The 26,868-nt window shown below is 50.0% G+C and overlaps 1 protein-coding gene across 2 annotated transcripts; it reads left to right on the forward strand.

Annotated features, from left to right (window-relative positions):
* LOC116958505 (uncharacterized) lies at positions 1 to 26,780 on the forward strand. 2 transcript variants are annotated; one of them, XM_076057127.1, is made up of 4 exons: positions 1 to 4,894; positions 19,086 to 19,293; positions 20,728 to 20,847; positions 21,847 to 26,780. In XM_076057127.1, exons 2-4 carry the CDS (start codon positions 19,116 to 19,118, stop codon positions 23,001 to 23,003), a joined length of 1,455 nt encoding a protein of 484 aa, XP_075913242.1. In that variant the 5' UTR covers positions 1 to 4,894; positions 19,086 to 19,115; the 3' UTR covers positions 23,004 to 26,780. The 2 variants fall into 2 exon arrangements, with proteins under 2 accessions (XP_075913242.1, XP_032837022.2); XM_032981131.2 differs by having other exon boundaries at positions 1 to 4,881.
* Positions 26,781 to 26,868: the final 88 nt, after the last annotated feature.

Here is a 26,868-nt window from a genome sequence, read left to right on the forward strand (position 1 = left end):
TGTTCCCAGGTCCGGGTGGGCATGTCAGCTAAACTGCACTGTCCCTGGCAGGGCCCGGTAGAGTTTGTCCAAATTCTCTGACCGCAAAGTGTAAGCATCCAGATGGGATGCTGGCGATGGGTGGTCCACCCGAGCCATCTGAAACCTTATGAGGAACCACCGACACAAGATGTTATTCCAGTTCAGAAGGGTCAGATTTGGGAGTGTCATGACGAAAGCCGGGAAAAAAAGAATCCTCCTCGGGAAAATACTGCCCCAGCACTCTCTTCCCCTCTTCTCAGGAACAACCACAATGAGGATCATCAGGATGGTGGAGGCCGACGGAGTCATCCGAGAAAGTGCCAGGGAAGTGCGTCGCTGGGACCAACGTGTCATTCAACCACACACACACATTGTCGGGTTGCAGCAGATGTGAGGGTACCATTGGTTTTGTATTGCTTCATGTTGTAATGTTCAACCTTAACAGGGTAGCCAATGCAAAGGTTAGCTTCGTTGACCATACCCGTGATACGAAGCAGTAAAATTGGGTCACAGCGCCTCCCCCCCCCTTGCTTCAAGAGCCTATGTTATGCGTTGACCTAAAAGTTCAATGCTAAGAATCCCATGTTCCCAGGGAAAATTCACTTGTGAGATCCCAAAGTAGGGGGCTGTACAAGAGAAGATCCTGGAAGGGCCCGTTGAGATGATTGAAAACAGGTGGCCGGAAGGCACTGTCATAAGTGTTATAATTAAGTGGGGGGCCTACTGTCCGATAGCAGCAGAATCGAACGAGTATATAAGGGGGAGTGAGGCCCGCCGTCGGGGCGCTTGCTTGGGGACTAATCGACGACCAGAGGTGGATGACATCAGGGTCGACTGTTCGAGATCGACATAGTGGAAACCATTGGGTTGACTGTTCAAGACTCAACTTCGTGGAAACCACCGGGGCTGAAAATAGCCATAGTCATGACGAGTGTGGCAGTCGTTACAATCAGACTGCATATACGTACGGAGATATAAATATCAACTCACCTGAAAATGGATGGACCATTCCTTCACACAAGTCTGCCCTTTAACTGGCAGCATCGTGGCTGCCCGCTGATCACACTCACTACGCCCAGGGGAGGGTCTCTGTCCACTCAGTGATGCTGTTAGCATCCCTGTAGTTCACTGTTGTGGTGCATTTACACATTCATCAACTTGTGTATGTATTTACACACGTGGCTCGCACATTATTTAATATCTATTTCGACCACGTAGCTAGTGAAGCATTCGATGGATTAACCGGAGGAATTTACATCTGGTACAGATACAATGCGAAGCTGATCAATCCGGGTGCGGTCAAGGGATGGCACCCTATTGGTCAACCACGTTATGTATGCTGATGATCGGGTAATTGCTGCTCACTCAGAGGAGGAGTAGATGGCGCTGCTGCTGAACCTGGAGCTTACCATCAGCTCCACTAAAACTAAGCACCTGCCTGGGTATTTGTGCCATCAGACACTCCACCCCCACAACTCCCAATTGGTGATGGAGCAGTTGCGGACAGTGGAGAGTTTTCCATACCTGGGTAGTATGGTCATGACCACCTTCGGTTTGACAGCAGAGGTCTCCTCCGAATTAGTCGAAAAAACATCATCTTGTCATCGGCTGCGTAACGCTGTGTGGAAGCTACCTGGTCTGTCGCTCCACATAAAGCTTCAGGTCTTCTCAGCCAAGGTCATGCCCTCCCTCCTCTATGCTTGCGAAACTTGGACCCTCTTAATATAACATCTTTGCCAGTTAGAAACAGGCTGGCCTTCCTACAATCCATCCTGGGTTTAACCTAGCTAGATTTGTGAGGAGCTCACAAATCCGTAAAAGATCTGGACAAAGTCCCATCGGTGAGCTCCTCCGGCAGGCAAGGCTGCGTTGGCTGGGTCATGGAGCCTGCATATCCCAGCCACCGCATGCCTAAACAGCTTTTGTTCAGCCGGATAGAGGGGCTAAATGGGCATTTAGCCCCCTCTATCCGGCTGAACAAAAGCAGCATGGACTAGAGAAGAGATGGAGTGATGTGTCACAAGAGAATGTCGAGATGAGTGGACTTGCCGATCGGCCTCTGTGGAGGAGGCTCGTGAAGGGCGCTACTGGGCAATTTGAGGCAGTCGCCCTCCAGCAACAACGGAGGGCAGAGAAGCGACGGTCCGAACGAGTGGAGCGCCTGGTTGCTAAAACATAGCCAGTCGACGCATGGCACCTGGGTCTGTCCAGTGACCTGCCAACGGGTGTTCGACATTTCACGTGGCCTTAACGTGCACCTAGCCTGGCACAAGCGTCGTGGTGACGTCACCACCACTTTGTAGCGAATGGCGGTTTTTGTTGTATGTTTATGTACACAACGTCTTGGGAGGGAATCAGTGGGGAGAGGTGCGTAGCGGCTCTCGCAAACAGCTCCCCCCTCATTCCACCCCTCCCTCTGTATAGCGCTGTGGATTGCGTGTCAGGGGGAGATGTGTCAGGCACAGGAGTGGAGGAGCCCCGATCGAGAGTGACAGGAGGAGGGAAGAGAAGCAGAGGAGAGGAGAGATGGGCGTGGTGCAGCGCGGCGTGTGCAGTGCGGGTGGCCACGAGGTCGACTCAAATGTGATGTTGAGAATGGTGGAACGTGTGGTTGAGGCACCTATACCCTCTCTAGCCTGTGCTGTTGGAGTCTCGCAGCGCGACGCTGGGCTGTGTGAGGGCGAGAGAGAGGCGTGCACAGGAGATTCGGCCTGATGCCACGTGGAAGATGGCATCTTCTGCAGCGTTGCATGAAGTATAACTCCGGCTCTGTGCAAGATTGCTGAGCCCTGAGTTGCCGATAAGCGATGGTCGGGAGTGTAGTAATCATAGTCTTACATTGGAGGGAATAACATGGTAAAATATTGTGTAGTCACAGACACAGGAGCGGGTTTAAAAACATCTTAATGTCATTACGGTGGGCACAGATGAGCCTTAAATAAGTTTACAAACATCGCAGAGTTCAGGGCAGAGAGCTAGTTTACATTGGTAATATGGCAGGCTTCAGGTGAATTGGTTCACTGGTCGGGCGTTTTCTAAATGTCAACAGGTGTGCCTTGATAAAGTGGTTTCACAGGAGGTTATTTTTAAAGGTAAAGCATTGGCTAATGTGATCATGTTTTTTTTTCCAGGCGGAGACAGAGTGCTTGATGAACGTTATTAGGTAGTTTTAGTCATTCAGGCAGAAAGAGTCACGGGAATGGTATCGATAGGTTACAGGGATTGCATTAAGTTCTGTGTTTTAGAGTTTAGACAGTGGTATTTAGGCCAACATAGTATCCACATGTGGTGGTTCGTGCCCTGCATCTACCGTGTGCCGTTGTTGAGGAACCTCCCAGGGCCTCCACATTTCCACAACCTGTGGGCCTTCGATGTCTCCAGTACCGCCGAGTAGGGAGGCGACAAGCCCCCCAGGCATTCGCGGTCACTTCACTGCATCGGATCCCAGGAGTCAAAGAGGCTGCTCCTGGGCAGCTCAAAGGTGGTGAGGCCGCGAGCCACGACCCTCTCCTCGGACTGGGACGGCGACCCCGAGAGTCGACTTACTGCAGTCACGAAAGCTTTAAAATCAAAATTTAAATCAAAATTTACCCCCACGCCGTTCGTTGGGTGGTGGACAAGAGCGCTGTTGTTTTTTTTGTGTGATTATTTATTCGTGTTGCCTGAGATGTTAGCGTGGTTTTCGACCGAGTGCTCTTGAGAGAGTGCGGGCCGGGCTTGAGACGGTGCTCCGAGCGCGTCTCTTTTGAGAGAGGCGCTCACGGTCCGCGAGCCTCACAATGAGCCGCTCGCTTGAGCTGCCATCAAGTTGTGATGGCCAGGCCGCTTCTGAAAAGGAGCCACAGTTGGGGCCTTGCCTGTTAAAATATATAATAACTTCGTCTTGGTTGAGTAGTTTTATAGTCGTGGCGGCAAGCCTGGATGCCCATCATTTTGAGGGTGCCTCAACGTCTGGCCTGTCCCCACGTTGCGCGTCGTTCCCCGCTTGATATTCCCCGTGTGGATTCTGGGTTCTTGAAAGACGAAAACGAACCACCGAGGAGCTGAGTTTCACCGTGGTCCCTAGCACTCAAATCTGCGAGCCATAAGCTGACGTTGACCGCGCACCCTAGCCGGGAAAACTGTCTGAGGCAGAGTTTCACCGCGGACCCTAGCACTCAAGCCTTAGAGCCATACGCTGACATTCTCTGCGCACCCTAGCCCGGAAAATTGTCTGAAATAAGAGTTTCACCGCGGACCCCTTACCATTGAACTCTATGAGTCGGCCTCTGATATTCACCGCGGACCCCCTTGAACCATTTTAACGCTTGGGGAGTCGGCCTCTGAGATTTACCGCGGACCCTGGAGCTGGAATCTGCCGCGCGGGAGTGAAACTGCGGGGCCGCGTTGCGAGCGACGGCGGCGACGAAGAGGAGGAGGCGAGGAGGAGGAGGCCAAGAGGAGGAGGAGGCCAAGAGGAGGAGGCCAAGAGGAGGAGGACGCCAAGAGGAGGAGGAGGAGGCCAAGAGGAGGAGGAGGCCAAGAGGAGGAGGAGGAGGCCAAGAGGAGGAGGAGGAGGCCAAGAGGAGGAGGAGGAGGCCAAGAGGAGGAGGCCAAGAGGAGGAGGAGGAGGCCAAGAGGAGGAGGAGGAGGCCAAGAGGAGGAGGAGCCCAAGAGGAGGAGGAGGAGGAGCCCAAGAGGAGGAGGAGGAGGAGGCCAAGAGGAGGAGGAGGAGGCCAAGAGGAGGAGGAGCCCAAGAGGAGGAGAAGGCCAAGAGGAGGAGGAGGAGGCCAAGAGGAGGAGGAGGAGGCCAAGAGGAGGAGGCCAAGAGGAGGAGGAGGAGGCCAAGAGGAGGAGGCCAAGAGGAGGAGGGAGCCACAGGTATCGCGACTGGGTGCGTTGGGAATCGTGACCTCGTTTCCCCCATGGCCGCGATGTTCAATTGAGGGAGCCTCACCTCGCGTGTGCGCTTGTGTGGCACAACCACCACTGCCGACGACCACCACCACCATTATCACCAGCATCATCACTATCATCACCACCATCATTATCACTATCATCACCACCATCATCATCACTATCATCACCACCATCATCATCACTATCATCACCACCATCATCATCACTAGCATCACCATCATCATCACTAGCATCACCATCATCATCACTAGCATCACCATCATCATCACTATCATCACCACCATCATCATCACTATCATCACCACCATCATCATCACTATCATCACAATCATCACCACCATCATCACTATCATCACCACTATCGTCATCATCACTATCATCACCACCATCATCACTATCATCACCACTATCGTGATCATCGCTGTCATCACCACTACCGTCATCATCGCTGGCATCACCACTATCGTCATCATCGCTGTCATCACCACTATCGTCATCATCGCTGTCATCACCACTATCATTATCACTATCATCACCACCATCATCATCACTATCATCACCACCATCATCACTAGCATCACCACCATCATCACTAGCATCACCACCATCATCATCACTAGCATCACCACCATCATCATCACTAGCATCACCACCATCATCATCACTAGCATCACCACCATCATCATCACTAGCATCACCACCATCATCATCATCACTATCATCATCACTATCATCATCACTATCATCACCACCATCATTATCACTATCATCACCACCATCATTATCACTATCATCACCACCATCATCACTATCATCACCACCATCATCACTATCATCACCACCATCATCACTAGCATCACCACCATCATCATCACTAGCATCACCACCATCATCATTATCACTATCATCATCATCACTATCATCACCACCATCACCATCATCACTAGCATCATCACTATCATCACCACCATCATCACTATCATCACCACTGTCGTCATCATCAATATCACCACTGTCGTCATCATCAATATCATCACCACTTTCGTCATCATCAATATCATCACCACTATCGTCATCATCGCTATCATCACCACTATCGTCATCATCGCTATCATCACCACTATCGTCATCATCGCTATCATCACCACTATCGTCATCATCGCTATCATCACCACTATCGTCATCATCGCTATCATCACCACTATCGTCATCATCGCTATCATCACCACTATCGTCATCATCGCTGTCATCACCACTATCGTAATCATCGCTGTCATCACCACTATCGTCATCATCCCTGTCATCACCACTATCGTCATCATCGCTGTCATCACCACTCGTCATCATCGCTGTCATCACCACTATCGTCATCATCGCTGTAATCACCACTATCGTCATCATCGCTGTCATTACCACTATCGACATCATCGCTGTCATCACCACTATCGTCATCATCGCTGTCATCACCACTATCGTCATCATCGCTGTCATCACCACTATCGTCATCATCGCTGTCATCACCACTATCGTCATCATCGCTGTCATCACCACTATCGTCATCATCGCTGTCATCACCACTATCGTCATCATCGCTGTCATCACCACTATCGTCATCATCGCTGTCATCACCACTATCGTCATCATCGCTGTCATCACCACTATCGTCATCATTGCTGTAATCACCACTATCGTCATCACCACTATCGTCATCATCGCTGTCATCACTATCGTCATCATCGCTGTCATCACCACTATCGTCATCATCACTGTAATCACCACCACAGTCTATTATCACCACCACCATCATCATCATCATCACCATCATCACCATCATCAACACCACCATCACCATCATCAACACCACCACCATCATCATCACCATGATCAACACCACCACCACCACCACCATGATCAACACCACCACCACCACCATCATCACTATCATCACTATCACCACCATCATCACTATAATCACCACCATCATCACTATAACCACCACCATCATCACTATCATCACCATCACTATCATCACCACGACCATCATCACCACCACCACCAGCATCACCACCATCATCACCACCATAATCACCATCATCACCACCATCATCACCATCATCACTATCATCAACACCACCACCATCATCACTCTCATCACTATCACCACCACCACCATCATCACTATCATCACCACCACCATCATCACTATCACCACCACCAATCACCACCATCATCACTATCATCACCACCAACCACCACCATCATCACTATCATCACCACGATCATCATCACTAGCATCACCACCATCATCATCACTAGCATCACCACCACCATCATCACTATCATCACCACCAATCACCACCATCATCACTATCATCACCACCAACCACCACCATCATCACTATCATCACCACGATCATCATCACTAGCATCACCACCATCATCATCACTAGCATCAACACCATCATCATTATCACTATCATCATCATCACTATCATCATCACTATCATCACCACCATCACCATCATCACTATCATCATCACTATCATCACCACCATCATCACTATCATCACCACTATCGTCATCATCACTATCATCACCACTATCGTCATCATCGCTGTCATCACCACTGTCGTCATCATCAATATCACCACTGTCGTCATCATCAATATCATCACCACTGTCGTCATCATCAATATCATCATCACTATCGTCATCATCGCTATCATCACCACTATCGTCATCATCGCTGTCATCACCACTCGTCATCATCGCTATCATCACCACTATCATCATCATCGCTGTAATCACCACTATCGTCATCATCGCTGTCATCACCACTATCGACATCATCGCTGTCATCACCACTATCGTCATCATCGCTGTCATCACCACTATCGTCATCATCGCTGTCATCACCACTATCGTCATCATCGCTGTCATCACCACTATCGTCATCATCGCTGTCATCACCACTATCGTCATCATCGCTGTCATCACCACTATCGTCATCATCGCTGTCATCACCACTATCGTCATCATCGCTGTCATCACCACTATCGTCATCATCGCTGTCATCACCACTATCGTCATCATTGCTGTAATCACCACTATCGTCATCACCACTATCGTCATCATCGCTGTCATCACTATCGTCATCATCGCTGTCATCACCACTATCGTCATCATCACTGTAATCACCACCACAGTCTATTATCACCACCACCATCATCATCATCACCACCATCATCACCATCATCACCATCATCAACACCACCACCACCATCACCATCATCAACACCACCACCATCATCATCACCATGATCAACACCACCACCACCATGATCAACACCACCACCACCACCATCATCACTATCATCACTATCACCACCATCATCACTATAATCACCACCATCATCACTATAACCACCACCACCATCATCACTATCATCACCATCACTATCATCACCACCACCACCATCATCACTATTATCACCACCACCACCATCATGACTATCATCACCACCTTCATCACTATCATCACCACCACCATCATCACCACCAATCATCACCGCCACCATCACTATTATCACCGCCACCGTCACTATTATCACCACCACCGTCACTATTATCACCACCACAGTCAATATTATCACCACCACCGTCACTATCACCACCGTCACTATCACCACCGTCACTATCACCACCACCGTCACTATCACCACCACCACCATCATCACCACGACCATCATCACCACCACCACCAGCATCACCACCATCATCACCACCATAATCACCATCATCACCACCATCATCACCATCATCACTATCATCAACACCACCACCATCATCACTCTCATCACTATCACCACCACCACCATCATCACTATCATCACCACCACCATCATCACTATCATCACCACCAATCACCACCATCATCACTATCATCACCACCAACCACCACCATCATCACTATCATCACCACGATCATCATCACTAGCATCACCACCATCATCATCACTAGCATCAACACCATCATCATTATCACTATCATCATCATCACTATCATCATCACTATCATCACCACCATCACCATCATCACTATCATCACCACCATCATCACTATCATCACCACTATCGTCATCATCACTATCATCACCACTGTCGTCATCATCAATATCACCACTGTCGTCATCATCAATATCATCACCACTGTCGTCATCATCAATATCATCATCACTATCGTCATCATCGCTATCATCAACACTATTGTCATCATCGCTATCATCACCACTATCATCATCATCGCTATCATCACCACTATCGTCATCATCACTATCATCACCACTATCGTCATCATCGCTGTCATCACCACTATCGTCATCATCGCTGTCATCAACACTATCGTCATCATCGCTGTCATCACCACTATCGTCATCATCGCTGTAATCACCACTATCGTCATCATCACTATCATCACCACTATCGTCATCATCGCTGTCATCACCACTATCGTCATCATTGCTGTCATCACCACTATCGTCATCATTGCTGTCATCACCACTATCGTCATCATTGCTGTCATCACCACTATCGTCATCATCGCTCTCATCACCACTATCGTCATCATCGCTCTCATCACCACTATCGTCATCATCGCTATCATCACCACTATCGTCATCATCGCTGTCATCACCACTATCGTCATCATCGCTGTCATCACCACTATCGTCATCATCGCTGTCATCACCACCATCGTCATCATTGCTGTAATCACCACTATCGTCATCACCACTATCGTCATCATCGCTGTCATCACTATCGTCATCATCGCTGTCATCACCACTATCGTCATCATCACTGTAATCACTACCACAGTCTATTATCACCACCATCATCACCATCATCATCACCATCATCACCACCATCATCACCATCATCACCATCATCAACACCACCACCATCACCACCACCATCACCATCATCAACACCACCACCACCACCATCATCACCATGATCAACACCACCACCACCATGATCAACACCACCATCATCACTATCATCACTATCACCACCATCATCACTATAATCACCACCATCATCACTATAACCACCACCACCATCATCACTATCATCACCACCACCATCATCACTATTATCACCATCAACACCACCATCATGACTATCATCACCACCTTCATCACTATCATCACCACCACCATCATCACCACCAATCATCACCGCCACCATCACTATTATCACCGCCACCGTCACTATTATCACCACCACCGTCAATATTATCACCACCACCGTCACTATCACCACCACCGTCACTATCACCACCACCACCATCATCACCACCATCATCACCACCATCACCACCATCACCACCACCACCACCATCATCACTATCATCACCACCAATCACCACCAACCACCACCATCATCACCACCACTATCATCACTATCATCATCACCACCACCATCATCACTATCATCACCGCCACCACTATCATCATCGCCACCACCATCATCACTATCATCACCACCACCACCATCATCACTATCATCATCACCACCACCATCATCACTATCATCACCGCCACCACCATCATCACTATCATCATCGCCACCACCATCATCACTATTATCACCACCATCATCACTATTATCACCACCATCATCACTATCATCACCACCTTCATCACTATCATCACCACCACCATCATCACCACCTATCATCACCATCACCACCACCATCATCACCACCAATCATCACCGCCACCGTCACTATTATCACCGCCACCGTCACTATTATCACCGCCACCGTCATTATTATCACCGCCACCGTCACTATTATCACCACCACAGTCAATATTATCACCACCACCATCACTATCACCACCACCGTCACTATCACCACCACCATCATCACCACCACCATCATCACCACCACCACCATCCTCACCATCATCACCATCACCACCATCATCATCACCACCATCATCACCATCATCACCACCATAATCACCATCATCACCACCATCATCACCATCATCACTATCATCAACACCACCACCACCACCACAATCATCACTATCATCACTATTACCACCACCACCATCATCACTATTATCACCACCACCACCACCATCATCACTATCATCACCACCACCATCATCACTATCATCACAATCAATCACCACCATCATCACTATCATCACCACCAATCACCACCAACCACCACCATCATCACTATCATCACCACCAATCACCACCAACCACCACCACCATCATCACCATCATCACTATCATCAACACCACCATCATCACTCTCATCACTATCACCACCACCATCATCACTATCATCACCACCATCATCACTATCATCACAACCAATCACCACCATCATCACTATCATCACCACCAATCACCACCAACCACCACCACCATCACCGTCATCACTATCACACCAATCACCACCAACCACCATCATCACCATCATCACTATCACACCAATCACTATCATCATCACCACCACCATCATCACTATCATGATCACCACCACCATCATCACTCATCACCAACACCACCATCATCCCTATAATCACCACCACCATCATCACTATCATCACCACCATCATCACTATCAACACCAGCACCATCACTATCATCACCACTACCACCACCATCATCACTATTATCACCACCACCACTATCACTATTATCACCACCACCATCATCACTATTATCACCACCATCATCCCTATCATCACCAGCACCATCACTATCATCACCACCACCACCACCATCATCACTATTATCACCACCACCACTATCACTATTATCACCACCACCACCATCATCACTATTATCACCACCACCATCATTATTATCACCACCATCATTATTATCACCACCATCATTATTATCACCACCATCATCACTATCATCACCACCTTCATCACTATCATCACCACCACCATCATCACCACCTATCATCACTATCATCACCACCACCATCATCACCACCAATCATCACCGCCACCATCACTATTATCAGCGCCACCGTCACTATTATCACCACCACCGTCACTATCACCACCACCATCATCACCATCACCACCACCACCATCATCACCACCATCATCACCATCATCACCACCATCATCACCATCATCAACACCACCACCACCATCAACACTCTCATCACTATCACCACCACCATCATCACTATCATCACTATCACCACCACCATCATCACTATCATCATCACCACCACCACCACCACCATCATCACTATCATCATCACCACCACCACCACCATCATCACTATCATCATCACCACCATCATCATCACTTATCATCACCACCATCACCACCACCATCATCACTATCATTACCACCAATCCCCACCAACCACCACCATCATCACTATCATCACTATCATCACCACCATCATCACTATCATCACCACCACCATCATCACTATCATCACCACCACCATCATCACCATCATCACCACCATCATCAACACCACCACCATCAGCAACACCACCACCACCACCATCATCACCATGATCAACACCACCACCACCATCATCACCATGATCAACACCACCACCACCATCATCACCATGATCAACACCACCACCATCATCACTATCATCACTATCACCACCATCATCACTATAATCTCCACCATCATCACTATAACCACCACCACCATCATCACTATCATCACCACCTTCATCACTATCATCACCACCACCATCATCACCACCAATCATCACCGCCACCGTCACTATTATCACCATCACCGTCACTATTATCACCACCACCGTCACTATTATCACCACCACCGTCACTATTATCACCACCACAGTCAATATTATCATCACCACCATCACCATCATCACCATTACCACCATCACCATCATCACCACCACCATCATCACCACCACCACCATCCTCACCATCATCACCATCACCACCATCATCACCACCATCACCACCATCATCACCATCATCACTATCATCAACACCACCACCACCACCATCATCACTCTCATCACTATCACCACCAACATCATCACTATCATCACTATCACCACCATCATCTCTATCATCACCACCACCATCATCACTATCATCACCACCAATCACCACCAACCACCACCATCATCACCACCACCATCATCACTATCATCATCACCACCACCATCATCACTATCACCACCACCATCATCACTATCATCATCACCACCACCATCATCACTATCACCACCACCATCATCACTATCATCACCACCACCACCATCATCACTATTATCACCACCACCACCATCATCACTATCATCACCACCTTCATCACTATCATCACCACCATCATCACTATCATCACCACCTTCATCACTATCATCACCACCACCATCATCACCACCTATCATCACTATCATCACCACCACCATCATCACCACCAATCATCACCGCCACCGTCACTATTATCACCGCCACCGTCACTATTATCACCGCCACCATCACTATTATCACCACCACAGTCAATATTATCACCACCACCGTCACTATCACCACCACCGTCACTATCAACACCACCATCATCATCACCACCACCATCCTCACCATCATCACCATCACCACCATCATCACCACCATCATCACCATCATCACCACCATAATAACCATCATCACCACCATCATCACCATCATCACTATCATCAACACCACCACCATCATCACTCTCATCACTATCACCACCACCATCATCACTATCATCACCACCACCATCATCACTATCATCACCACCAATCACCACCATCATCACTATCATCACCACCAACCACCACCATCATCACCATCATCACTATCACACCAATCACCACCAACCACCACCACCATCATCACCAACATCACTATCATCACTATCATCATCACCACCACCATCATCACTGTCATCATCATCATCACTATCATCACCACCACCATCATCACTATCATCACCACCACCATCATCGCTATCATCACCAACACCACCATCATCACTATTATCACCACCACCATCATCATTATTAACACCACCATCATCACTATCATCACCACCTTCATCACTATCATCACCACCACCATCATCACCACCTATCATCACTATCATCACCACCTATCATCACTATCATCACCACCACCATCATCACCACCAATCATCACCGCCACTGTCACTATTATCAGCGCCACCGTCACTATTATCACCACCACCGTCACTATCACCACCACCACCACCATCATCACCATCACCACCACCATCATCACCATCATCACCACCATCATCACCATCATCACCATCATCACCACCATCATCACCATCATCAACACCACCACCATCAACACTCTCATCACTATCACCACCACCACCATCATCACTATCATCATCACCACCACCACCATCATCACTATCATCATCACCACCACCATCATCACTATCATCATCACCACCACCATCATCACTATCATCATCACCACCATCATCATCACTATCATCACCACCAATCACCATCATCACCACCACCATCATCACTATCATCATCACCACCACTATCATCACTATCATCACCACCACCATCATCACTATCATCACCACCACCACCATCATCACTATCATCACCGCCACCACCATCATCACTATCATCACCGCCACCACCATCATCACTATCATCATCGCCACCATCATCACTATCATCACCACCATCATCACTATCATCATCACCACCACCATCATCACTATCATCACCGCCACCACCATCATCACTATCATCACCGCCACCACCATCATCACTATCATCATTGTCACCACCATCACCATCATCACTATCATCACCACCACCACCATCCACACTATCATCACCATCATCACCACCACCACCACCATCATCACTATCATCACCACCATAATCACTATTATCACCACCACCACCATCATCACTATTATCACCACCACCAGCATCACTATTATCACCACCACCATCATCACCACCAATCATCACCGCCACCGTCACTATTATTACCGCCACCGTCACTATTATCACCACCACAGTCAATATCACCATCACCGTCACTATCACCATCATCATCACCACCACCATCATCACCATCATCACCACCACCATCACCACCATCATCATCACCACCATCATCACTATCATCATCACCACCACCATCATCACCATCATCACTATCATCAACACCACCACCACCATCATCACTCTCATCACTATCACCACCACCATCATCACTATCATCACTATCACCACCACCACCATCAATACTATCATCACCACCATCATCATTATCATCTCTATCATCACCACTCGTCATCATCACTATCATCACCATTATCGTCATCATCACTATCATCACCACTATCGTCATCACTATCATCACCACCATCGTCATCATCGCTATCATCACCACTATCGTCATCATCGCTATCATCACCACTATCGTCATCATCGCTGTCATCACCACTATCGTCATCATCGCTGTCATCACCACTATCGTCATCATCGCTGTCATCACCACTATCGTCATCATCGCTATCATCACCGATTTCGTCATCATCGCTATCGTCACCGCTATCGTCGTCATCGCTATCGTCACCGCTATCGCCATCATCGCTATCATCACCACTATCGTCATCATCGCTATCATCACCACTATCGTCATCATCGCTATCGTCACCGCTATCGTCATCATCGCTATCATCACCGCTATCGTCATCATCGCTATCATCACCACTCTCGTCATCATCGCTATCATCACCACTTTCGTCGTCATCGCTATCGCCCCCACTATCGTCATCGCTATCGTCACCACTATCGTCATCATCGCTATCGTCACCACTATCGTCATCGCTATCGTCACCACTATCGTCATCATCGCTATCTTCACCATCGTCATCATCACTACCATCACCACCACCATCGTCATCATCACTACCATCACCACCACCATCATCGTCATCATCACTACCATCACCACCACCATCACCACCACCATCATCATCACTACCATCACCACCATCATCATCATCACTACCACCATCATCACTATCATCATCACTACCATCACTACCACCACCACCATCATATCATCACTACCATCACCACCACCATCATCATCACTACCATCACCACCATCATCATCATCACTACCATCATCATCATCACTACCATCACCACTACCATCATCATCATCACTACCATCACCACCACCATCATCATCATCACTACCATCACCACCACCATCATCATCATCACTACCATCACCACCACCATCATCACTACCATCACCACCACCATCATCATCACTGCCATCACCACCACCACCATCATCATCACTGCCATCACCACCACCATCACCACCACCATCATCACTACCATCACCACCACCATCATCATCACTACCATCACCACCATCATCACTGCCATCACCACCACCATCATCATCACTACCATCACCACCACCATCATCATCACTACCATCACCACCACCATCATCATCACTACCATCACCACCACCATCATCATCCTCACTACCACCATCATCATCATCATCACTACCATCACCACCACCATCATCACTACCATCATCATCATCATCATCACTACCATCGCCATCACAATCATCACTACCATCACCACCGCCATCACTATCATCACTACCATCACACCGCCATCACTATCATCACTACCATCATCACCGCCATCACTATCATCACTACCATCACCACCGCCATCACTATCATCACTACCATCACCACTGCCATCACTACCATTACCACTATCCCCATCACCATCATCATTACGACCACTATAAACATCACCATCATTAAAGCCATCACCAGCATCGTCAAAACCATTGCCACCTCACCATCATCATCACCATTACCATCAGCACCACCATCAAAACCATCATCAACTTCATCAACACCATCACCATAACTACCACCATCGATACTACTCTCATCATCAATATTATCACCATCACTACCACCATCCCCACTGTCATCCCTACCATGCCGAAAGGGGCCCGGTTCTGTTCTTTGGGTTTCTGGAGAGATGTTAACTCAACTGCTATACAGGAGGTCGTGGGTCCGATCCCGACCCTGACGCCTGCTCTATATTTTGAGTTTGCGTCTCGCTCCGTGATTGCGTGGATTTTTCTCCGGGTCCGTTTTTTTCCCTCTACATTTAGAAACGTGCGTTTGGCGTATTTGGCTGCTGCTATAAATGTCCACGCGATGATGATAAGCCACTTCGTTGAGCTGTCATTTGTGACAGCCAGGTCCCTTCTGGAAAATTAACTACATAGCTCAATTGGGCCTTTCACCTGGTAAATAAAGTGGAGTTTTAGTTTTGATCACCTCTGGAACCTTGATCAGGGTCTAGAGTTTCTTGAGATCAACATCTCGCTCCAGTGGGATTCGTTACGTGGCCATGTGGTAGCTGTCCCATGTGGTTGCGTGTTGCTTGCCCCGTGTGGCTGTGTGTGGTTATTGCCCCGTGTGGCTGTGTGTGGTGATTGCCCCGTGTGGCTGTGTGTGGTGATTGCCCCATGTGGTTGTGTGGTGATTGCCCCATGTGGTTGTGTGTGGTGATTGCCCCATGTGGCTGTGTGTGGTGATTGCCCCGTGTGGCTGTGTGTGGTGATTGCCCCATGTGGCTGTGTGTGGTGATTGCCCCGTGTGGCTGTGTGTGGTGATTGCCCCGTGTGGCTGTGTGTGGTGATTGCCCCATGTGGTTGTGTGGTGATTGCCCCGTGTGGCTGTGTGTGGTGATTGCGCCGTGTGGTTGTGTGTGGTGATTGCCCCGTGTGGCTGTGTGTGGTGATTGCCCCGTGTGGCTGTGTGTGGTGATTGCCCCATGTGGCTGTGTGTGGTGATTGCCCCATGTGGTTGTGTGTGGTGATTGCCCCATGTGGCTGTGTGTGGTGATTGCCCCGTGTGGCTGTGTGTGGTGATTGCCCCATGTGGTTGTGTGGTGATTGCCCCGTGTGGTTGTGTGTGGTGATTGCCCCGTGTGGCTGTGTGTGGTGATTGCCCCGTGTGGCTGTGTGTGGTGATTGCCCCATGTGGCTGTGTGTGGTGATTGCGCCGTGTGGCTGTGTGGTGATTGCCCCATGTGGCTGTGTGTGGTGATTGCCCCGTGTGGCTGTGTGGTGATTGCCCCATGTGGCTGTGTGTGGTGATTGCGCCGTGTGGTTGTGTGTGGTGATTGCCCCGTGTGGCTGTGTGTGGTGATTGCCCCATGTGGTTGTGTGGTGATTGCCCCGTGTGGTTGTGTGTGGTGATTGCCCCGTGTGGCTGTGTGTGGTGATTGCCCCATGTGGCTGTGTGTGGTGATTGCGCCGTGTGGCTGTGTGGTGATTGCCCCATGTGGCTGTGTGTGGTGATTGCCCCGTGTGGCTGTGTGGTGATTGCCCCATGTGGCTGTGTGTGGTGATTGCGCCGTGTGGTTGTGTGTGGTGATTGCCCCGTGTGGCTGTGTGTGGTGATCGCCCCGTGTGGCTGTGTGTTGATTGCCCCGTGTGTCTATGTGGTGATTGCCCCGTGTGGCTGTGTGGTGATTGCCTCGTGTGGCTTGTAGGTTGTGTGGTGATTTCTCCGTGTGGTTGTTTGGTGATTTCTCCGTGTGGTTGTGTGGTGATTGCCCCGTGTGGTTGTGTGGTGATTGACCCGTGTGGCTGTGTGGTGATTTCTCCGTGTGGTTGTGTGGTGATTGGCCCGTGTGGCTGTGTGGTGATTGGCCCGTGTGGCTGTGTGGTGATTGGCCCGTGTGGTTGTGTGGTGATTGCCCCGTGTGGTTGTGTGGTGATTACGTAGGTAAAAAATAAAACAACAAAAATCACGACGTTTCGGTCACAACACAAGTGGCCTTCATTGAAGGCCACTTGTGTTGTGACCGAAAAGTCGTGATTTTTGTTTAATTTTTTACCTATGTGACTTTACCGAATAGAACCAAAGAGTATGGATCCTTGCAGTCACGAAAGCTTTAAATCTAGAATTGTGTGGTGATTGCCTCGTGTGGTTGTTTGGCTGTGTGGTGATTGCCCCTTGTGGTTACATGCGGACATTTAACCCCCCCCCCCCCCCCCAGGTGCTGCAAGTCCTCGAGGCACCCGCTGAGATGTCAGGGTTGGAGTTGCAGGCGCACGGCGCCCTCATCAAGTGCGAGGAGGAGGTGGAGCAGCAGCAGCAGGAACAGCTGGAGGAGGAGGAGGAGGAGGAGGAGGAGGCGGGTACACTCATCTGCCAGTGGCTGGGAAGCCCCGGGGTGCGCCCACCCCTCACGGGGGCTTTCGCTAGTGGGTGACTCCCCTCCCTGCACTCAGACTCATCTCTTTACAACCGCTGCTGCTGCTTTTTGCTGATGTGTTTAGTTTTGAATAACCCAACCGGTAATGGATATCCATCACCTCCCCCCACCCCTGCTGGTACTGGCACCCGATTGGCTCACAAGTGACGACGTCACATTTACTCCCTCTGAGACAGAAACAGGAGGATTTCTCCAAAACTGTGGCCGTCACCTGATGAGGCTGAGTTGTAATTACCGCGAAAACGTCTCGGTACTCGAATTGTAAATGTTTTAGTGAGTTTATTTTTGAACACACCGGTGTGCTGAACTAGTAATGAATTGGCACGTTTTGCTTACGTGACAAGCCTTACTCCATTGGCTGTGTCGGGTTTAACGATGCATTTACGTGATCTAATGCAAAAACCTCTTATGAATACTATTGGGATGCAGGAGGTCGTGGGTTCGATTCCGGCCCGAACCCCTGCTGTATATTTGGAGTTTGCATGTTCTACCCGTAGACATGTGGATTTTTCTCTGGGTCCTCCGGTTTTTCCCTTAACATTTAGAAACATCCTCTTTTGTTCTTTCGGTAGTCACGTAGGTATAAAATTAAATACAAATGTATTTTATTTTATACCTACATGACTTTACCCGCAGTCACGAAAGCTTCAAATGAAGATTTAGAAACGTGCGTTCAGAGTAATTTGACTGCGAGAAATTTCCACACGATGTGCCACTTTGTTGAGATATCATTTGTGGCCAGGTCACTTCTGCTGCATAGCTTAGTGGGCTTTACCTGGTAAAAAAATTATATTTTGCCAATCATCCCAATCAGTCCTCCCATGGCACCTGGTTCTGTCCCTGTCACCTGACAGCACTTCGACATTTCACATGGTCTCAGAGTACACCTGGTCTGGTACGGCACGGGCGCAGTGGTGACATCACCGCCACTTAGTGGCGAATTGGCGGCTGTTGTGTGTGCACATGTCTGGTAGTGCAAGTGTGGTGGTGTGCATGAGTGTTTGTCTTTTGTGTTCGTGGACAGTGGTTGTGCAGTGGTTTGCCTAAACCTTGACTAGCTTTTTTTACATTTCATCTTCTGTTTTTGCAGTGGAAATAGCTCTCTTGTGTAGACTCAATGATTTTGACTTATTTTTCAACTTATAAGTTAATTTGATTGACAGTTATGTCGGTAAACAGTAGTTTTTTTACGGAATGGATTGAAAACGTTAACCGAGGGACTTCTGTACCAGAGATGCTTACAAAACCAGTAATGGGCCTCCCATAAGTCGATTCAGCCATGAAGGAGACAAAGGCGGCCAGGAGTGGCACTGTCCACACCACCGACTTGTGTGCCATGCTGGCCTTCATAGGTGCTGCAACACTTGCCCCAACAGTCTCTGTGGGTTAATCGGTGGAATCTTTGTTTTTATGGTTCTGCCAGCTCTGGGGGGAGACGACATCCATGCCACCACTTCCAGCGATGCCATAGAGGCCTTGCCAGATGCTCGTGGGAGCTGGGAGTGCACTGAGGAGGCGGTGAAGATGGAGAACATGAGCCAGGGTGGGTCCCCTCCTCCTCCCCTCCCTCCTCTCTGCTTCCATGTGCATCACCGAACATCCAGAAAACCACAACTCACCCAAGGGGTATCACCAAACGTTATCGCGAAGTTGTTGATTGGTATTAGCCCCCCGTTTATAAATCTACAGTTCCCCATGGTCGCTGCACCGCGAAGTTGGTCTCATGTGGCTTGTGACGACGCTTGAACGGAGGTAAACCAGGAAACACCGCCGCCGAATGGTAAAGTTCATCGAGCGATCGACACGTGGCTTGGCCGCTGGCTTGGGCGGACTGGTGCAAGGCCTTGCCTGGGATTGGTTAGAGAGAGACCCCATGAAGAGACTTGGGAAGGAGCTCCGTGATACCGTCTCCCTTCACGCCTCGTTCTGAGGCTCTTCTGGCTGTCTGAGTTCCTTTTCGTGGCAGTTCCGATGGCGCAATACAGACAAAATCTTCACCATCACTATAATCACCATCACTACCATCACTACCATCATCACCGTCACTATCACCACCACCACTATCACCACAATTACCACCAACAACAACCGCCAATTGCCACTAAGTGGCTGTGATGTGACCGCAGTGCTTTAAAGCTACATGAGGAGTGGAGGGGGTTGAGTGTTTGATGACACAAAATACCCAGGCAGGTGCTTAATTTTAGAGGGGCTGATGGTAAGGCCCCACCTCTTAGTAGAACACTCCAGGTCTCCTGGCTCTGTCAAATGGGGTGTGGCCAGGAGACGCCATAGACGCCTGTCCTCACGGGGCCTCCGGCACAAGCTTAGTTGGGTGACTGGTGATTAAATTGAAGGTGGAGGGGTTACCAGCCCCTCGCACCCATCTAGAGCCCCATGTTAGCTGCTGTGGTGGCGACCGTCAAGTACCACCGAGGAGGTAGGGAGGGGGTTGTTTTTTTGCCAGACACCATCATCCACCCTAACCAATCCACCATTACCACCAATACAGGTCGAGTCTTAACGGAGCGTTTGTGATTCGCAGTGGCGGCTCTGCGGCGCCCCGGCGACGAGGACGGGGGCTACTCGTGCCCCATCTGCTTCGAGGAGTTCCTCACCGAGCGCTCGATCCAGACCCACATGAGGAAGCACACGCGGCCGCCGCCGCCCGTTCGCATCCGTCGGGGCGAGCGAACCCACATCTGTACCACGTGCGGCAAGGGCTTCATGCAGTCGTCCAACCTCAAGATCCATGAGCGCACGCACACGGGCGAGAAGCCCTACAAGTGCACGACGTGCGGCAGCGCCTTCACCCAGTCCAAGGACCTCAAGCTGCACGAGCTGATCCACACGGGCGAGAAGCCGCACGAGTGCGCCACGTGCGGCAAGGCGTTCCGCAGCATGTCGCACCTCAAGAGCCACGAGCTGATCCACACCGGCGAGAAGCCCTACGTGTGCTTCGTGTGCGGCGGCGCCTTCACGCAGTCCAGCAACCTGCGCAAGCACCAGCGCATGCACACGGGTGAGAAGCCGCACGTGTGCGCCACGTGCGGAAAGGCATTCAAGCAGACGTCGTACCTCAAGATTCACGAGCGCATCCACACTGGCGAGAAGCCCTACGTGTGCTCCGTGTGTGGCAGCGCCTTCATCCAGCCCAACGACCTCAAGTTCCACGAGATGATCCACACGGGCGAGCGGCCGCACGAGTGCCCGACGTGCGGCAAGACGTTCCGCAAGCACTCGCACCTGCGCAGCCACGAGATGATCCACACGGGCGAGAAGCCCTACGTGTGCTCCGTGTGCGGCAGCTCCTTTATCCAGGCCAGCGACCTCAAGAAGCACCACCGCATGCACACGGGAGAGCGGCCGCACGAGTGCACCACGTGCGGCAAGGGCTTCCGCAAGGTGTCCTACCTCAAGGTGCACGAGCGCACACACACTGGCGAGAAGCCCTTCAAGTGCGAGGTGTGCGGCAGCGCCTTCATCCAGGCCAACGACCTCAAGGTCCACGAGATGATCCATACGGGCGAGCGGCCGCACGGCTGCACCGCGTGCGGCAAGACGTTCCGCAAGCTGTCGTGCCTCAAGAGCCACGAGCGCACGCACACCGGCGAGAAGCCCTTCAAGTGCACCATGTGCAAGAAGGCCTTCATCCAGGCCAGCAGCCTGAGGAAGCACGAGAAGGTGCACGCCGATGATTAAACGCTGCGGCCTAGGTGTCGGCCGGGCTGAGACTACCAAGATCGGCTTCCCTGGACCGGGATTAGCCCCCGGCGGCTGCAGACATTTTTAACCTCACCTTGGCCCATTGCCAGACCTGGGTGGGGTTATGACCATCTGCAAGAGATGTGGGCGAGAGCAAGTATTGATCTCGTCAACTAGTATTTTTAATCACTCTGGCTCCTTGCTGGCATAGATCAGTCATCTAAGGTGCCATTACACACAAAATGCAACAAAAATGTTCAGAGAAAATTCGTGTTTTGAAATCTAGCGTAAAAGCAAGAACACAATTCCTAAATGAATTTCCCCACCACCTTAACCATCTTCCTCACCACAATAATAAAGTGGAATTAAATTACTGAAGACCATGATCAGAAAATAGAAAGCCATTACACAGATGTAGAACAGAAGTGACCATGAAATAGCGATCATGATGTAGAACGTCCTGGTCAAGAACCCGGGAGTGAGGATCGGGGGAGGTAGGCAGTGAGGAACGTCGTGGGCCCAATGGCGTGGAAAAGTTGGAGCTTGGCTGCCTCTGTGCCATGACCTCTTAACACCCACGAGTGTCTCCCAAGGTGACAGGAGCCGCAAAGTTAATTGTTTGCACCAACGTAGAGTTTCCATTGCGTAGCATAACCTGTGGTGGAGCTGTTGTATTGAGATAGAGAATATCCATTAAACGTTGCAATCGTGAACAAACTTATTCTAGATTTCGGATTAATTCGGTCATGCATGTGAACAAGTGTAGAGTTGGAGATCGGACCCCTCTTGACGCATGTAGGAGTCGGACAGAGTGCAGTCAAAGCAAGGCACAGAGATGTGTGGAGCCACTGAACAAGGCAGACTTGTGAACAATTTAAACTTGAGGGACAATACGATGCAATGGGGGAGAGGCTGGGACGATCGAGGAGATGGGGAGGCAATCGGCCCGGAGCAATCGCCAAAGATGCTCGGCAAACTGCGACGTGAAAGGAGGAATATCGCTGATGGGCTGCGTCTGGCTGAAGGTGCTGAGGAGCCCGCATCGAGAACGGTGAGCGCCTCACATTCATTTGACTTGTCCAAACTTTATTTCTTGAGCGGCGTGAAACCGGGAACACCTGCTACAAAAATTTACTCTGAAGTGGGAGGAAACCAGTCTCCTACAAAACCACCGGTAGCATTGTGACCTGCAAACCTTCGGCGCCTAGAGAGGCATGGATGCAGACACGATGAAGGATGTGCAGTTTGTGTATCTCATCGGGTTATAAAGGACTGCTACTATATACTCTAAGATAGAACATAAAGAGCGTGAAAACGTGCATATTGAAAACCATGACCTCAGAGTGACTAGGACCGCCAGGCATCGAGCCAAACCCAGCGGCAGAAGTCGTGAAGTCGCCCTCCTGGGCAGATGCACGAGTGGTGCCCAAACCACGGACAGACCGAGGGCACCCAGGTCCCCAGTTGGCTGCTCCACGTCACGCATGGAGGGAGATGAGAATGAGAGGCTTCAGGAGACTCAGTCAGTCGCTCGGGAGATGGAGAGAGGACACCAAGTCGATGTCTGTGAAAGAAAAGTGCTTTAACTCATCGGATTCCTCTAGTATAAATAGATATTCTGATTCTAAGTTGGTGCTGGTGTGTGTGGAACCATTGGAGCTCATGGAGAAGAGGTGGCTCCAGGCTCTCTGGGTTTGTGAACTCGTGGGAGCAGTTGGAGGAGGAGCAGCAGGAGGAAAAGGAGGAGCTGTGGAGGCTCTGGATAGGAGCCTCGGCGTGGGGATCTGGGCCGCGGTGCTCAATGTCATCGGACGCGCCGGGGCCGAGAGCCGGGGTCGACTCTCGCACCGCCGTGTGAACTGCTCCCAGCGTGTAGTAGAATGCCGCTCCCCTTGGGGCAAAACATTGATCGCCCCGGCTGCTTCCCACTGGCAATAATGTCTTTCAATTTCGGCGTGGAGAAGCACATCTGCTGTATAGTTTTGGGAGTGCCACCAACTTCATGGCTGTGACATCCAGTGTCGAATAAGGCAACATCCCTTGGTGTCCTTGTCGACAGCGAACTGACATTCGCCACTCGCATCAGGCGCCTGACTAGACGCTGCTTCTGCCAGCTTCGACAACTGTGCACAGTCCGTCGTGCTCTGATTGTGGAGACTGCCAGAATGCTCGTCCACGCATTCATCATCGGCCGCGTAGACTACTTCAAGAGCATCTTCGGCTCTGCACTCGCTGTTCGCCTGCGGCCACTCCAGTCGGTGCTAAATGCTGCAACTCGTCTGATAGTTAAAAAACATAAATATTTTCCGATCACAAGTTTGATACGTGATGAGCTGCACTGGCTACCTATTAAATACAGGATTGTGTATAAGTTATGCTTAATTGTCTTCAAGAGTCTTCATCAATCTGTTCCATCCTATCTTACCAGCTTCAACAGACCCAAATCGACTCTGACTACGATCTGCGGCTCGGGGTGACCTGCTGTACCCGCGTGTAAATCGTGTGTGATACGGCCAGCGCAGTTTTGGGATCTCCCGCCCAAAGACATGGAACACGCTGCCAGCTCATGTTTGAGATTCATCCCTGAGTCTGAGCCAGTTCTGCAACAGACTCAAAACTGTTTCAGAGAGCCTTCTGCAATATGTGATTAATGCACATTCGTGATGGACTGGACTCATAAGAGTGCGCAATAACAAACATTCTTACTCCGATTAGCACGGTTGGCTATGTACGGTGTGAAATAAGTTAAACGTACATACACAGACATGCTTCAAAAAGGATAACATTGACATCACCTCAAGCCCACTGAGTATAGAGGAGTTGTCCTTTGGCAGTGATTGTGGGGAGAGGATTTCCCATCTGATGTATTGGTGCAAGCCAAAGCAGAGATGTCGAGTACGGGCAGAGGGTAGAGCGTTTGGCTTGCGATGAAGAGGCTGTGTGTTAACTAAATCCTCTTGCCAATGTGGCCATAGGATTGATTTAACAACTGTAGTCTGGTTGAGGTACTGTTATGGAACAGTGTAGTTTCCACATGTCTTTATAGAGGACGCGAGTGTGACTTCATGTGGACTTTGATGTCCCGGTGACTTGATGAGCCACACTACAGGTATGAACCCATGCAAACAAACCAACTGAGAAGGGACCCTCTTGCAAAAGAGAGCTGATGCTGCGGCGGTGGTGGTCACTGTACGGGGACTGATGACAGACACTGCTGGAGAGAGATGGCGTTGCGGTGAGTGGCGAATGTTGTGGATGTGGGTTGCTCGTTCGCTTCTAGTTTCCCAGTAGTCATCGGGGCCACTACATATAGTATCGTCGCGGAGTCCCAGCCTTCACACGCACGCTTGCGCCACATTTTAACCCATTTCCTACATGACGGCTAGGCATGGGAGGGGGGGGGGGTGGGATATTTGGGGGGGGGCAGGGGTATGGCAGGGGTGATTGTAGTGGAGGGGGGGTGGTGGTTGTAGCCGAGCCGATTGACCCGTAGCGCCTGGGTCAACGTGGGGGTCGCTGGGACTAATGGGGTTGAAGGATCGCGAGCCGCTGCCCATCTGCACCTGGGGGACGGATGGTGTGCAGTCGCGCAATGTGCTCCGGTGTATGCAGGCACGTGTAGTCTTAGAAATGTTCTTCATTGATGTTGGTCAAATGTAGTGTTGGTGTATTTTTTATGCTTTTGTTGCGCTGTGCTGCGTCTAGAGTAGTGCTTGAGTACGGGAGTTGCGTGTCCGTGAATTTGGGAGTAAAAACAAACTTGGCTCAACATAAGACCGGTCTGATGCATTTGTGTTGCTGCTCCTATTAACTCCTCACAACGCTTACGCGATAACGTTCTCAAACCCACGTGGGGGGGGGG

Source organism: Petromyzon marinus, chromosome 79, assembly GCF_048934315.1.
Source record: "Petromyzon marinus isolate PM22_M1 ecotype Great Lakes invasive population chromosome 79, UKy_Petmar_22M1.pri1.0, whole genome shotgun sequence".
NCBI classification, from domain to species: Eukaryota; Metazoa; Chordata; class Hyperoartia; order Petromyzontiformes; family Petromyzontidae; genus Petromyzon; species Petromyzon marinus.

Bases quoted from the DNA above. Each gene is read 5' to 3' on its own strand.
- LOC116958505 (XM_076057127.1), top strand. From the start codon at position 19,116: ATGTCAGGGTTGGAGTTGCAGGCGCACGGCGCCCTCATCAAGTGCGAG. The intron at 19,294-20,727 runs GTGGGTGACTCC...TGGTTCTGCCAG, and splicing joins CCTCACGGGGGCTTTCGCTA to CTCTGGGGGGAGACGACATC. The intron at 20,848-21,846 runs GTGGGTCCCCTC...TGTGATTCGCAG, and splicing joins GATGGAGAACATGAGCCAGG to TGGCGGCTCTGCGGCGCCCC.